Source organism: Dysidea avara, chromosome 6, assembly GCF_963678975.1.
Source record: "Dysidea avara chromosome 6, odDysAvar1.4, whole genome shotgun sequence".
In the NCBI taxonomy this organism is placed as follows: domain Eukaryota; kingdom Metazoa; phylum Porifera; class Demospongiae; order Dictyoceratida; family Dysideidae; genus Dysidea; species Dysidea avara.
Window position 1 is genome coordinate 30,522,464 of NC_089277.1, and position 14,824 is coordinate 30,537,287.

At 38.8% G+C, this 14,824-nt stretch overlaps 1 protein-coding gene across 1 annotated transcript in view; it reads left to right on the forward strand.

The window, feature by feature from the left end:
* LOC136257354 (uncharacterized) overlaps positions 1–14,824 on the forward strand; it is a 98,061-nt gene that overhangs the window by 53,297 nt on the left and 29,940 nt on the right. Inside the window, exon 3 of the mRNA XM_066050520.1 lies at positions 615–767. Within this exon, the coding sequence (XP_065906592.1) occupies positions 615–767 (153 nt within the window). The remainder of the gene's footprint in view (positions 1–614; positions 768–14,824) is intronic.

Genomic DNA, 14,824 nt, shown 5'->3' on the forward strand with positions numbered 1-14,824 from the left:
TTGGTAGATAAGTAGTTGAAGTTAGAGTTGTTTCATAATCTTAAGTATATCAATGTGCAAACACTTCATTTACAAAGTTGTAGCTTATACTAAACCTGCACCAAATGTACCACACAATTAGGTGCATAATAGGTAGGCAAAAGCATTGAGCATAATGCCAGCATAATTATTAGGAACAATATTTGTACATTGAATACTAGAGAAGCTGAAACTCTGCTCATTTGACATGATGCAGATTGAAATAATTGTCTATAAATCTGCAGATTTATAGCTGCTTGTAAAGGGAAAAAATGATATACTCTAATAGAACAGTCACTGTAGGTTGAAATATCATAATATAATAGAGATGTATTAGATATTCCAATAGAGCAGCCAAGATAAAGATTTTCTGTGGAAGCACAATAAGCAGGTAGCTGCACTATTTGTGCATGCATTAAATGGCAGATTATCAGGTTTGCTGGCTTAGACAGGGGACCTCATCAAATAAGACAGTTTTGCTGTGGTTATTTGTGCAAATTTGTAATTTCAATGCTGATAGTACTTTGAATATTTCTCCTGTAATTTTATAAAGTGCACCCTTCAATGCTATTATGTTCATATTATTTTTGAAATAGTGACCACAGTGGAGTTCAGTTCTTCTAGCTTATTAGTGGCAGAGTCAGATGGTTCAGTAATTGTTCCTCTAGTATTATTAGGACAAGCCCAATCATCATTCATTGTTATTGTCATTGCTGAAGCTTACAGTTCATTATCAACTCCTGCTACAGGTATGTAACATTTGTGTTTATGTAACAATAGTGGAATCTGGTTTATTGTAAACTAGTCACATCCAACCACTCTTTATTATTTCTAGCCAAAAATATCCTCTCAGAGGCTAGAATACTTTGAATACTTTGGTAGGAAGCATCATTTAAATATTTCCTTACAGTAGATTTGGAGATTGTTATAGTAACATTGGAAAATTTTGATGAACTTAAGGTAGTTTCCTGGTTGGCAGTGGCCAAGTGTTGAAATTTTGATAGTTTCATAGTAACTGGAGATATTTAATCTGACAAATTCTTCCAATAATTGTAAATATTCAACTTTCGATTGCTTTCTATTTCTTGCTCATTCTAAATGATGGACACAGTCTAGTCAACAGGTCAATTCCAACATAGCAACAGAATGGGCTTGCGAATTGTACACAACAATATCAGGGCAATATGGAGTTATCAGAATCGAAGTTGGAATGGTAGCTTGAGGTGCTTCACAGGTTCAGTGGTTATGCAAGACTTATGGTTAAGGGAGGTGCGCAAATCACCACAGTTGTTTGTCTGCAGTTTTGACAGGAATGTAGCTAAACTTTTCAGTGATCCTTCCCTACGTCAGTGCCTTCATCACCCTGTAAAGAACAAACAAAAGCGTGTATTGATTTACTACAATAATGCTCGAGTTACCAGATTATGGGCATTTAATTTCACTAAAATTCCAGATCGACATATACTTTTTGTGCCAAGATACTATGATCTAAAAAGGTGTGCAGAAAAGGGTACTGTAACTACTGCTAAGAATAAAAATATGTGCTACTACATGGATTCAAACCCACGACCTCTTACATGCACGCTAGACAGGGATTCTACCACTTGAACAGTTTGTGCTGTGGTTTTCAAAGGAATGTTGCTCAAATTTTCTCTACATCTTTGCCTTCAACCTGCTGCAGAGAACAAACAAAAGCACGTGTGAACTCACGTTAACAAACTTGAAATAGGTTGATGATGAGCGCTTCGTGTTGGGCATATGATGTGTTGATATGTGAAGTCGCAGGAAAGTAATCGGCATGACAGACAGACAGACAGACGGACGGATGGCTTTTCAGCTTTATATATAGATATATCCTACACTGTAAAAAATGGGGTGTTTCATTACACCCCACTGGAGGCGTTACATGTACACCCACACCTCAAAAGGTGCTTGTGTACATCCATAGAGTGTTTAGGCACACCCAAAGGTGTTTTGTAAAACTTTGTCCTAATAGGAGTTGTTTAATAGGCACTGTTAGGGTGTAATTCCACACTATGCTGAAGTAGTCCCTCGTACAGTGGTGTTAATTATTGTGAGATAAGAGTAAACAGATTGTGGGAACTATGCTCCTTATGACATTACTTGTGTTACTTCACTCTTTCAGTAATATTATCTTCTTATACCATAGAGTCGGGTTGTTAAGCGCATGTATCTATTAAGCGCATATTATTTGTTAAGTGCATACACATTTCTTGTAATTAACTATGGATGATAAGCACACATGGCCAAAATGTGACAATAAGGCAAAAGTAATGTCTCCTCAAGTGCTTACGTCTCCCTTGAGGTCTCCCTTTGCTATGTATACAGCAAATCAGCCATCTGGATCTCCATCTGGATAGTGATAACAAAGGATTTCACCCAGAAATGGAGTCAAAATATCCTTACACACTGGCGTGGCAACTGGCACAAACTATTAACTACTCTCACAACAGAGTGATTCCGTGTTACACTCGCCACAATTATTCATTAGGTATATGTGCCTAACAGATAGTATGAATTTTACAAAAAGTTGTCTCCGAAAAATTATAAGCACATGCAATTAACAACCCAGCTTTACAGTATTTTAAACCCACAATATTTGTTGCTTATGTTATACAAATCCAAAATCTTTAAAAGACAAGGAAGTAATTGCTGGAGAGAATTGTAGTATGTAAGTTATATCAAAAGTATATAATCTAAACCAAAATAACCAAGCTGTAAAAAAAGAGTACGGCCCCCAAAAAGGCTACGGTGAAAAAGATGTGAAATCCAAGGTGGCGGCCAAGAAATGGCTGTGATGGTAGGTTAATGGTAAAAGTTTTAATAACGACAATTCAGGTGAATTTTGTGCCAAGACCAAGCAACACCAAATTCACCTGAATTGTCATTATTAAATTTTTTACCATTAAGCTACCATCACAGGGCCGGAGGAAGCAAATTAGATTTGGTCCGGCCAAGTGAAGCACTTATAGTAGAGTATCCATTGCGTGCGAAGCACGCCTAATCTAGGGGGGTCTGGGGGCATGCCCCCCCAGGAAAATTTAGAATTTTAACCTTCATGTAATGCAATCTGGGTACAATTTGGTCACATTTACTAACCAATCAGCTCGGCAAGATCGCTGCACAACCTTCTTCTTACCGAAATCCCGCTTAGGAAACACAAAGATTGGTGGCGGATGTGCTGGTTTTACTGCAACGTCATATGAATTTTTTTATTCTCAAAATTTTTTTATTCAGTTCTCAAAAATTGGTCCGGCCAAAACCGGAGCAACCGGACTACCAATCAGCTTGGCAAGATCACTGCACAACCTTCTTCTTACCGAAATCCCGCTTAGGAAACACAAAGATTGGTGGCGGATGTGCTGGTTTTACTGCAACGTCATATGAATTTTTTTATTCTCAATTTTTTTTTTATTCAGTTCTCAAAAATTGGTCCGGCCAAAACCGGAGCAACCGGACTACTTCCGCCGGCCCTGCATAACAGCTATTTCTTGGCTGCCACCTTGGATTTCACATCTTTTTTCACCATAGCCTTTTGGGGGGCCGTACTCTTTTTTTTACAGCTAGGCTGTTTTAGTTTAGATATCACTTCTTTTTGTACATATTTGTATACCCCCAAAGCCAGCCTATGGCCAGCTTTGGGGGTTTTTAACTTATCTTTTTTTCTTTGCCACAGGAAGAAAAAAGATGTAATCATAATCAAGATTTAAAACAGATTTTTAATGCTTAAATTTCATCAGTAATTATACAAATTATATAATTATTAAATGCCAATTGTTTCCTACAGGATAACGTGCTTGCAGCTGATCTCTCTGCTGGGTGACTTGAAATCACAGCATTTTAGGTGCCTTGAGACTAAATAGACAAGGCGCATCTCTAATGGCTATAGATGGCCTCGAGACGATCATGTATTCAGTGACAATCCTTGTAAGCGCATTATATTCACTGAAGACTGAAGCGTCTAGAGCAATGAAACCCTACGAGGCTATCCACTCTTGCCCATAAATTGTCTGCTATGACCACATGCTACTCGAATAAGGCTTCTATACAAACTATAGCTAATTAATGTATAACAATCCGTTGTATGTATGGATACCTTTTGGCAAAGCTGATCATGCCAGTCTACAATGCATAAACAGGCCTGCGGCAACATCACTTTTCACGTTCATAACTAGCACAAACTGCACGTTTTCAGCAATAGCTAATTTAAGACTGAACAACAGTTTAACTGATGAGCAAATCTTCTATACGTACCAGCATTGAAACCGGGTTACTATTGCTGACCCGCAGACCTGGATTGAGGGCTACACTTTGAGTACTCAACTAGTCCGTTACATATGTACGAGAGTAGCTATAATTATAAAACTAAGCAGGTATTATTCGGCATGGTTCCACATAAGTTTGCAGAAAGTAAGCCACACCCGTGTCTTCAAGACATGTTTCCTGTAAGTGGGTGTGACTTCAGCATACCTAACAGACCATAATTACAACGTATTCCCAATGTCAAAGTGTCACGAAAAGCTGGCCTGATGCAAAGCTAGACCATGTCTCGTATGGCAATTAGTCGGCGTGGCTCAACATACAGATTTGTGCATACCTACAGACTCAATACCACCGATAACTAGGCATGGCTTAACGTATGGCTGCAGTCATCCAATAAGTGGGCGTGGCTCACGAAAGAAGCTGGGCTTGACTATGACACATTTATACACTTCCGTATTGTCCCAACTAATTAATTTTCTTCACACGTGAGATCTAACCCGGATAATTTGCAAAGGGGGTCAGACCTGGACAAAATGTGACCCGGTTTCAATGCTGATATGTACCCTATGCTCTATTAAGGACTGTCGACCTATTTTCAAGACTCCATAGTTTGACGTAGCTATCCACCGATTATATGCTGGCATAACACTCTACCTCAGTATTATGCTTGACGCCAAGCCAAAGCTTCTACATACCATACACTGTGAAGGACAATAATTGTTAACTATAATGTTGATGGTAAGCTTGATCCAACAATGCTCCCTTGATTATCCAACCAAGACAAGTTCAGATAATCAAAGCCCATTCATTTATGTAACAAAGCCTTGGCTTGATCGTATCTCAAAAACTCCACTGACATCCCTGCAACACCACCAAGGCGAACACCACAGAGGAGGTTGGAAGCAAGCACGTGAGCCCAGTGGTAAAAACAGCGTCCTTGAGTGCTGAAATACCTCCTGATCAATGAAATATGACAAGTAAATGGCATTGGCACAATAAGCCTTGTTCAACCCCACCGAATACGTTACTGAGGGTTTTAAATGGACAATCAAGCACTGTACTTAAGAAAGCCTAAAATCTTTGGAAAAAAAGGCAAAATAACACAAGAGGAAACATCACAGATATGGTTTATCCGTCCAAACATCTCCAACCAACTTGATCTGCAAAGGAAGAAAAATGTAGTAACATAATGCACGTATTCAGTAATAACAAATCAGTGCATGCTATATATTGTTATGTACAAATGCCAAAAGTCTGCTATGTGCATAATAACATCAAGAGCAGCAAAGATTTTTATCAGCCATTCATGGCCTTATATAAAGGGATATGCAGTTGAAATCCTGTTGTGTTACCAAGTGTACTGACAGGTCAAAGAAAATCTGTTCTAACAACTATGCTCTTAGTAGGCGTGTGCATGGTATTAGAAATAATGTAAGTGCATGGTGTAAAATCTTAAACATGGTAGAACATATCTTATTAAAGGTGCATCCCATAACAACATCTAAAACCTATATTAAGGATGATCTGTGGAGAAAGAAAGAGTGTAGTAATACTGTGTATGTAGTTATCTAATCCAAAACAGCCAAGCTGTAAAAAAGGTGTGCGGCCCTCAGAAAGGCTATGGTGAAAAAAGATGTGAAATCCAAGGTGGCAGCCAAGAAATGGCTGTGATGGTAGGTTAATGGTAAAAATTTTAATAATGACAATTCAGGTAAATTTTGTGAAGCAGCACAAAAATTCACCTGAATTGTCGTTATTAAAATCTTTACCATTAACCTACCATCACAGCCATTTCTTGGCCGCCTATGGTGAAAAAAGATGTGAAATCCAAGGTGGCAGCCAAGAAATGGCTGTGATGGTAGGTTAATGGTAAAAATTTTAATAATGACAATTCAGGTAAATTTTGTGAAGCAGCACAAAAATTCACCTGAATTGTCGTTATTAAAATTTTTACCATTAACCTACCATCACAGCCATTTCTTGGCCGCCACCTTGGATTTCACATCTTTTTTCACCATAGCCTTTCTGAGGGCCGCACACTTTTTTTACAGCTTGGCTGTTTTGGATTAGATTTCATTTCTTTTTGTATTTGTATACCCCAAAGCCGGCCTATGGCCAGCACTGGGACTTTTTTAACCTATGTTTTTTTTCTTTACTACAGGAAGAAGAAAAGATGAAGTAGATGTACTTTAAATATTTTATCAGTAAATGTACAAATTATATATATGTGACCGGATTTGCGAAAAGGGGTCTTCCACACACATCCAATTTACGAACTTTGGCAGTTCATAATGTCAGATAGGAAAATAGTATTGCCTTGAAATTTGGACAGTGATGAGTAACAACATAGGTTAATACATGAACAAAATTTCAGGTTAGTATCTTCTTTGAGCACAAAGGTATGGTCATTCACGTTCATAGAATTGGATGTGTGTGGAAGACCCTTTTTCGCAAATCCGGTCACATATAATACATATGTGACCGGATTTGCGAAAAGGGGCCTTCCACACATCCAATTTGCCAACTTTGACAATTGATAACTTCAGATTGGAAAGAGCTATTGCCTTGAAATTTGGGCAGTGGTGATTTCTTTGCAGCTGAACTCTCTACATGATGGTTTCTTTGTAGCTGAACTCTCTACAAGGTAATTTCTTCTAGCTGATCTCTCTACAGGGAGATTTGTTTGTAGCTGAACTATCTACAAGGTAACTTCTTCTAGCTGATCTCTCTCTACAGGGTGATTTGTTTGTAGCTGAATTCTGTACAGGTGATTTGTTTGCAGCTGAGCTCTTTGCGGATTCTTTGTAGCTGAACTCTCTACAAAGTAACTTCTTCTAACTGATCTTTCTACAGGGTGATTTGTTTGTAGCTGAACTATCTACAAGGTAATTTCTTTTAGCTGATCTCTCTACAGGCTGATTTGCTTGTAGCTGAATTCTGTACAGGTGATTTGTTTGCAGCTGAGCTCTTTACAGAATGGTTTCTTTGTAGCTGAACTCTCTACAAGGTAACTTTTCTAGCTGATGTCTCTACAAGGTGACTATAGTTTGTAGCTGAACTCTCTACATGGTGGTTTCTTTGTAACTGAACTTTCTACAAGGTGACTTCTTCTAGCTGATCTTTCAATAGGGTGATTTGTTTGTAGCTTCACTCTCTACAAGGTAACTTCTTCTAGCTGATCTCTCTACAGGGAGATTTGTTTGTAGCTGAACTCTCTACAGGTGATCTGAATTCTGTACAGGTGATTTGTTTGCAGCTGAGCTCTTTACAGAATGATTTCTTTGTAGCTGAACTCTCTAAAAGGTAACTTCTTCTAACTGATCTTTCTACAGGGTGATTTGTTTGTAGCTGAACTATCTACAAGGTAATATCTTCTAGCTGATCTCTCTATAGGGTGATTTGTTTGAAGCTGAATTCTGTACAGGTGACTTGTTTGCAGCTGAGCTCTTACAGAATGGTTTCTTTGTAACTGAACTCTCTACAAGGTAATTTCTTCTAGCTGATCTCTCTACAGGGAGATTTGTTTGTAGCTGAACTCTCTACAAGGTAACTTTTCTAGCTGATGTCTCTACAAGGTGGCTAGTTTGTAGCTGAACTCTCTACATGGTGGTTTCTTTGTAACTGAACTTTCTACAAGGTGACTTCTTCTAGCTGATCTTTCAATAGGATGATTTGTTTGTAGCTTCACTCTCTACAAGGTAACTTCTTCTAGCTGATCTCTCTACAGGGAGATTTGTTTGTAGCTGAACTCTCTACAGGTGATTTGTTTGAAGCTGATCTTTCTAAATGATGGTTTCTTTGTAGCTGAACTCTCTACAAGTTAACTTCTTCTAGCTGATCTCTCTACAGGGTGATTTGTTTGTAGCTGAATTCTGTACAGGTGATTTGTTTGCAGCTGAGCTCTTTACAGAATGGTTTCTTTGTAGCTAAACTCTCTAAAAGGTAACTTCTTCTAACTGATCTTTCTACAGGGCAATTTGTTTCTGGCAGAATTTTGGGTACTGATGAAAGCCGGAATGGAACGGAACGGAATGGAACCAATAGGGGGCGTGCGCCAAGTTAAAAAGTCGTTTTAAACAGATTGTGCACTGTTTCCAACTTTCACACAATAACTAGAATTGTGTTAGAATTAGTTCGCTTCTGCTATAGACATGCTAGAAAACATTGCTCGACGGTTCTATTTAATGCCCACTGCAAGAATGCGTTGTACAATCGTCTAAGCTGAACAGTGATCATTTAGCTAAGCTGTTAACCTATATTTTGTAAGCACTGTTAATATAATAACATACTGCAGTTTGCTAACTCTCGTAAATCGCTGCCAATATAATGGTAGAATTATAGTTGCTTCAGAAAACCAGCGACACTTGTACAAAAAGGCTTGAATACTGCTACAACATGAAAATACTACAGTAGTTTACCTGTTGGAATGGTAAGGAAGTACTTCTACATCAGGATTAAACTAAACTGGATGGATTTTATTTACACACACCTTGCCACGTGGTGGGCATTTAATAGAACTTTCGAGTCGAACGATTACTAGCATCCCTATAAACAGAAACAAACTGATTCTAGTTGTTGTGTGACAGTTGGAAATAGTGCACAATCTGTTTCAAACGATTTTAAACTTGGTGCGCGCCCCGATCGATTCCATTCCGTTCCGTTCCATTCCGGCTTTCATCAGTACCCCAGAATTTTCTACAAGGTGATTTCTTTGCAGCTGAACTCTCTACATGGTGGTTTCTTTGTAGCTGAACTCTCTACAAGGTAATTTCTTCTAGCTGATCTCTCTACAGGGAGATCTGTTTGTAGCTGAACTATCTACAAAGTAACTTCTTCTAACTGATCTTTCTACAGGGCAATTTGCTTGTGGCAGAATTTTATACAGGGTGATGTCTTTGCAGCTGAACTCTCTACATGGTGGTTTCTTTGTAGCTGAACTCTCTACAAAGTAATTTCTTCTAGCTGATTTCTCTATAGGGTGATTTGTTTGTAGCTGAATTCTGTACAGGTGATTTGTTTGCAGCTGAGCTCTTTAAAGAATGGTTTCTTTGTAGCTGAACTCTCTACAAGGTAACTTCTTCTAGCTGATGTCTCTACAAAGTCACTAGTTTGTAGCTGAGCTCTCTACATGGTGGTTTCTTTGTAACTGAACTCTCTACAAGGTGACCTCTTCTAGCTGATCTTTCTACATGGTGATTTGTTTGAAGCTGAACTCTCTACAAGGTAACTTCTTCTAGCTGATCTCTCTACAGGGAGATTTGTTTGTAGCTGAACTCTCTACATGATGGTTTCTTTGTAGCTGAACTCTCTACAAGGTAACTTCTTCTAGTTAATCTCTCTACAGGGAGATTTGTTTGTAGCTGAACTCTCTACATGATGGTTTCTTTGTAGCTGAACTCTCTGCAAGGTAACTTCTTCTATTGATCTCTCCACAGGGCGATTTGTTTGTAGCTGAACTCTCTACATGGTGGTTTCTTTGTAGCTGAACTCTACAAGGTGATTTTTTCTAGCTGAACTATCCCTTTCCATAGTTGCATGAACTCCCTACAAGGTAACTTCTTCTAGCTGATCTCTCTACAGGGTGACTTGTGTGTAGCTGATCTCTATACAGGTTTCTTGTTTCTAGCTGATCTCTTGAATTCTCTTCAGGGTGACTGCTCTATTAGGATGACTGCTCTATTAGAGTATCTCGATCTCGCACTTGCTGCACCAAGTTGGATTTCGTGTTATAACTCCGTGGCTTTAAGTCTGATTCTTCTACACCATTGATGAGCCTTTCTAAGATGATTACTCCATCTGTACAACCATTTTCAAAGCATTACCCCAAGCGGTTTATCTGGAGGCGTGGCAAGCAGTCGTTTTTTTTTATTAGCTAATCTCTATTGCATAATTGTTACACACTGTTGGTTTTTTCGTTGTATCTTCCTGTTTTTTAGCTCGATTTCTTTCAAACCACAAAAGGTTTGAGGTTCAATAGTTAACCTATTCACCCACCGATTTTCAGCTTCTTCCCATACGCGGTTTACCCTGTAGGCGTGACAACATATTGGTGTTATTTTTCGTGAATAATCGCTCATAACGCTTTGCCTGTTTATCGTATTCCAGCCAAAGTTGGTACCGAGATGCGCCTTTATATCCCCCTTCTGTGTACCAAATTTCAAGACAATCGGATATGGCGTTCGAGTTTTATAGCAGTTTTTGTAAGTGTGCGACAAGAAAAAGAAAAATAAGAAGAAAAAAAAACAAAACGAAGAAACTGAGCCAATGTTTGAAGTCGCATATCTCGGGAACGCGCGAAGCGATTTCGCTCAAATTTGGAATGTGGAATGCTGCAGTTGGAGGGCATGTCCACAGCAAAAATCGTCTTGTTTCATCAAGGAAACACAGAGGTACGGAGGTGAGAAAATTGCGTTTTCTTTCTTCCTGTCAATATACTCACGGGTGTTACGCGCCGGCTTCTTGGGCCGCACGACACACTACCGTGTGTCTTGATATGCCAGATTGATACTACTTGCATAATTATATCTAAAGTCTTTGTATACCACCTGTATTTTACTACAAAATGTGGTGATAAGTTACCATCATTATGGTAGCTGTAGTTTAGAATATTTCTTACTAAACATATAGCCATTCACAGATTCAAAGACAGCAATGGTCCAGACCCGTACTGGTAACTACCCTTAGTAAGCAATTTGGAAGTACGGTATAAGAAAGTATAAGCTGTACAAAAACTTTAGACTGATAAAACATGGTAGAACATACCTTATTAAAAGTGCACCCCATAGAAACATCTAAAACCTACTAGCTAAGGATGATCTGTGGAGAAAGAAACAATGTAGTAATACTGTGTATGTAGTTATATACCAGATTGATACTACTTGATAAATGTGTAATTATATCTAAAGTCTTTGTATACCACCTGTATTTTACAACAAAATGTGGTGATAAGTTACCATCATTACGGTAGCTGTAGTTTATAGAATATAACTTACTAAGCATATAACCATTCAGGTTCAAAGACAGCAATGGTCCAAACCCGTTCTGGCAACTACCCTTAGTAAGCAATTTCAGAGTATGTTATATATCAATCGAAGAACGTATAGGTGGTATACAAACTTTAAACCAATAAAAACACAGTGTAGAATGTACATACCTCAAGTACATCGATCACTTTGCCTCATTCTTCATCTGTGGGGACGAAAATGTATATAAGACACACATAGTTTTACAAACATTAAAATGCTTATAAGTAATCTTTATAATTTACAGAAGATCACGCTGAGCATAAGACTGATGCCAGACGTCAAGTCACTTGTTTAAACTGTACAGCAATTACTTTTGAAAATGATAAGCAAAAAGTGGTTATGGTGATTAAAAGAATATGATAGTCAGCATAATTATTATTTTGCTACTTGCTAATAAACAACATCAATAAACAAAAATACATGAAGGTTTTCATATGCTATGGCAATTCTATATATGCCAATAAAAGATTATCATTTTATCAACAGATGAGAGGTGAATCAAGACACACGATAGTGTGTCGTGCGGCCCAAGAAGCTGGCGCGCCACACCGTGAGTATATTAACAGGAAGTAAGAAAACGCAATTTTCACACCTATGTAGCTCTGTGATCCCTAATCCGATTGGAACCAAATTTGCTCGAGAAGTGCCGGCCAGTTAGGGGAGTCTACATACCAAATTTGAAGAAAATCGCTTCAGCCATTTCCGAGATACGAGCGAACAAAATTTCGTTTTAATTTCTTCGTTTTTTCTTCTTCTATTTCTTCATTTCGCACACTTCGCAAAATCCGCCATAAAACACGAATTTGTGCTCCAATCGGGCTGAAATTTGGCACACTTGAAGGGCTCATTAAGGCGGATCTCAGTACCACGTTTGGTAGGAATCCGATGAACATTCACGGAGTTATGATCGATTATTCGCGTAAAATAAGGTCGAAGGTCTGTCACGCCCACAGGGTAAACCCCTTGAAGGAATGAGCTGAAAATTGCTATGTAGATGGAGTAACCATCGTAGGAGTGCCTTTTTGTGGTTTGAAAAGAATCGAGATAAAGACCATGGAGATATGACACAAAACCCAACCTGTGTCACAATACGCAATCGATTTTTATGAATAAAAAAACTATTAGTTTTCACGCCTACCAGGCAAACCGCTAAGAGCAATGAGCTGAAAATCGGTGTGTAGCTGGAATAATCATCATAGAAAGTCCTTGCAGTAGTACAGATAAATCGGAGTACAAACCACTGAGGTATGATTCGAAACCCAACTACGTGTAGCAAATGCGAGATCGAGATACTCTAATAGAACAGTCACCCTAATAGAGCATTCGGCTACGTTTATAACTTACTCCATTAAAGAATTATATTACATTGCAAGTTATTCTGTAGGAAGTTCAGCTACAAACAGTTAATTTTATAGACAATTCAGCTAGAAACAAGCCACCCTGTAGAGAGACCAGCTAGAAGAAGTCACCTTGTAGAGAGTTCAGCTGCAAACAATTCACCCTGTAGAGAGATCAGCTAGGAAAAGAATTTACCTTGTAGAGAGTTCAGCTACAAATGTAGAGAGTTCAGCTGCAGACAAATCACCCTGTAGAGAGTTCAGCTACGAAAAGATCACCCTGTAGAGAGTTCAGCTAGAAGAAGTCACCTTGTAGAGAGTTCAGCTACAAAGAAACCACCATGTAGAGAGTTCAGCTGCAAACAAATTATTCTGTAGAGAGTTCAGGTACAAACAAATCACCCTGTATAGAGATCAGCTAGAAACAAATCACCCTGTAGACAGATCAGCTAGAAGAAGTTACCTTGTAGAGAGTCCAGCTACAAAGAAACCATCATGTAGAGAGTTCAGCTGCAAACATATCACCCTTTAGAGAGTTCAGTTAGAAACAAGTCACCCTGTACAGAGATCAGCTAGAAGAAGCTACCTTGTAGAGGGTTCAGCTACAAAGAAACCATCATGTAGAGAGTTCAGCTGCAAATAAATCACCCTTTAGAGAGTTCAGCTAGAAACAAGTCATCCTGTAGAGAGATCAGCTAGAAGGGTCACCTTGTAGAGAGTTCAGCTACAAAGAATCACCCTGCAGATAGTTCAGCTACAAGCAAGTCATTCTGTAGAGAGATCAGCTAGAAGAAGTTACCTTGTAGAGAATTCAGCTACAAAGAAACCATCATGTAGAGAGTTCAGTTGCAAACAAATCACACTGTAGAGAGTTCAGCTATGAACAGATCACCCTGTACAGAGTTCAGTTAGAAACAAGTCACCCTGTACAGAGATCAGCTAGAAGAAATTACCTTGTAGAGAGTTCAGGTACAAAGAAACCGTCATGTAGAGAGTTCAGCTGCAAATAAATCACCCTTTAGAGAGTTCAGCTAGAAACAAGTCACCCTGTAGAGAGATCAGCTAGAAGGATCACCTTGTAGAGAGTTCAGATACAAAAAATTCACGCTGTAGAGAGATCAGCTATAAACAAGTTATCCTGTAGAGAGATCAGCTAGAAAAAGTTACCTTGTAGAGAATTCAGCTACAAAGAAACCATCATGTAAAGAGTTCAGCTGCAAACAAATCACCCTGTAGAGAGTTCAGCTACAAACAGATCATCCCGTAGAGAGTTCAGTTAGAGACAAGTCACCCTGTATAGAGATCAGCTAGAAGAAGTTGCAAATAAATCACCCTTTAGAGAGTTCAGCTAGAAACAAGTCATCCTGTAGAGAGATCAGCTAGAAGGATTACCTTGTAGAGAATTCAGATACAAACAATTCATGCTGTAGAGAGATCACCTCGAAGAAGATACTGTACCTTGTAGAAAGTTCAGCTAGTAACAGATCACTCTGTAGAGAGATCAGCTATGAATAGATCACCCTATAGAGAGTTCAGCTACAAGCAATTCACCCTGTAGAGAGTTCAGCTACAAAGAAATCATCATGTAGAGAGTTCAGCTGCAAGCAAATCATCCTGTAGAGAGTTCAGGTATGAAAAGATCACCCTGTAGAGAGTTCAACTAGAAGAAGTCACCTTTTAGAGAGTTCAGCTACAAAAAAACCACCATGTAGAGAGTTCAGCTGCAAACAAATCACACTGTAGAGAATTCATCAGCTACAAACAAATCGCCCTGTAGAGAGACCAGCTAGAAACAAGTCACCCTGTAGACAGATCAGCTAGAAGAAGTTACCTTGTAGAGAGTTCAACTACAAACAGATAACCCTGCAGAGAGTTCAGCTAGAGTCAAGTCACCCTGTAGAGAGAATACTGTAAAGAGTTCATCTACGTACAAGCAAATCACCCTGTAGGGAGTTCAGCTACATTTCAAGTCACCCAGTAGTGAGATCAGCTGCAACTTATCCTGTGGGGATTAATTGACATGTAATAAATATATGCATTATATATATATCTAATCCAAAACAGCCAAGCTGTAAAAAAAGAGTGCGGCCCTGAGAAAGGCTATGGTGAAAAAAGATGTGAAATCCAAGGTGGCGGCCAAGAAATGGCTGTGATGGTAGG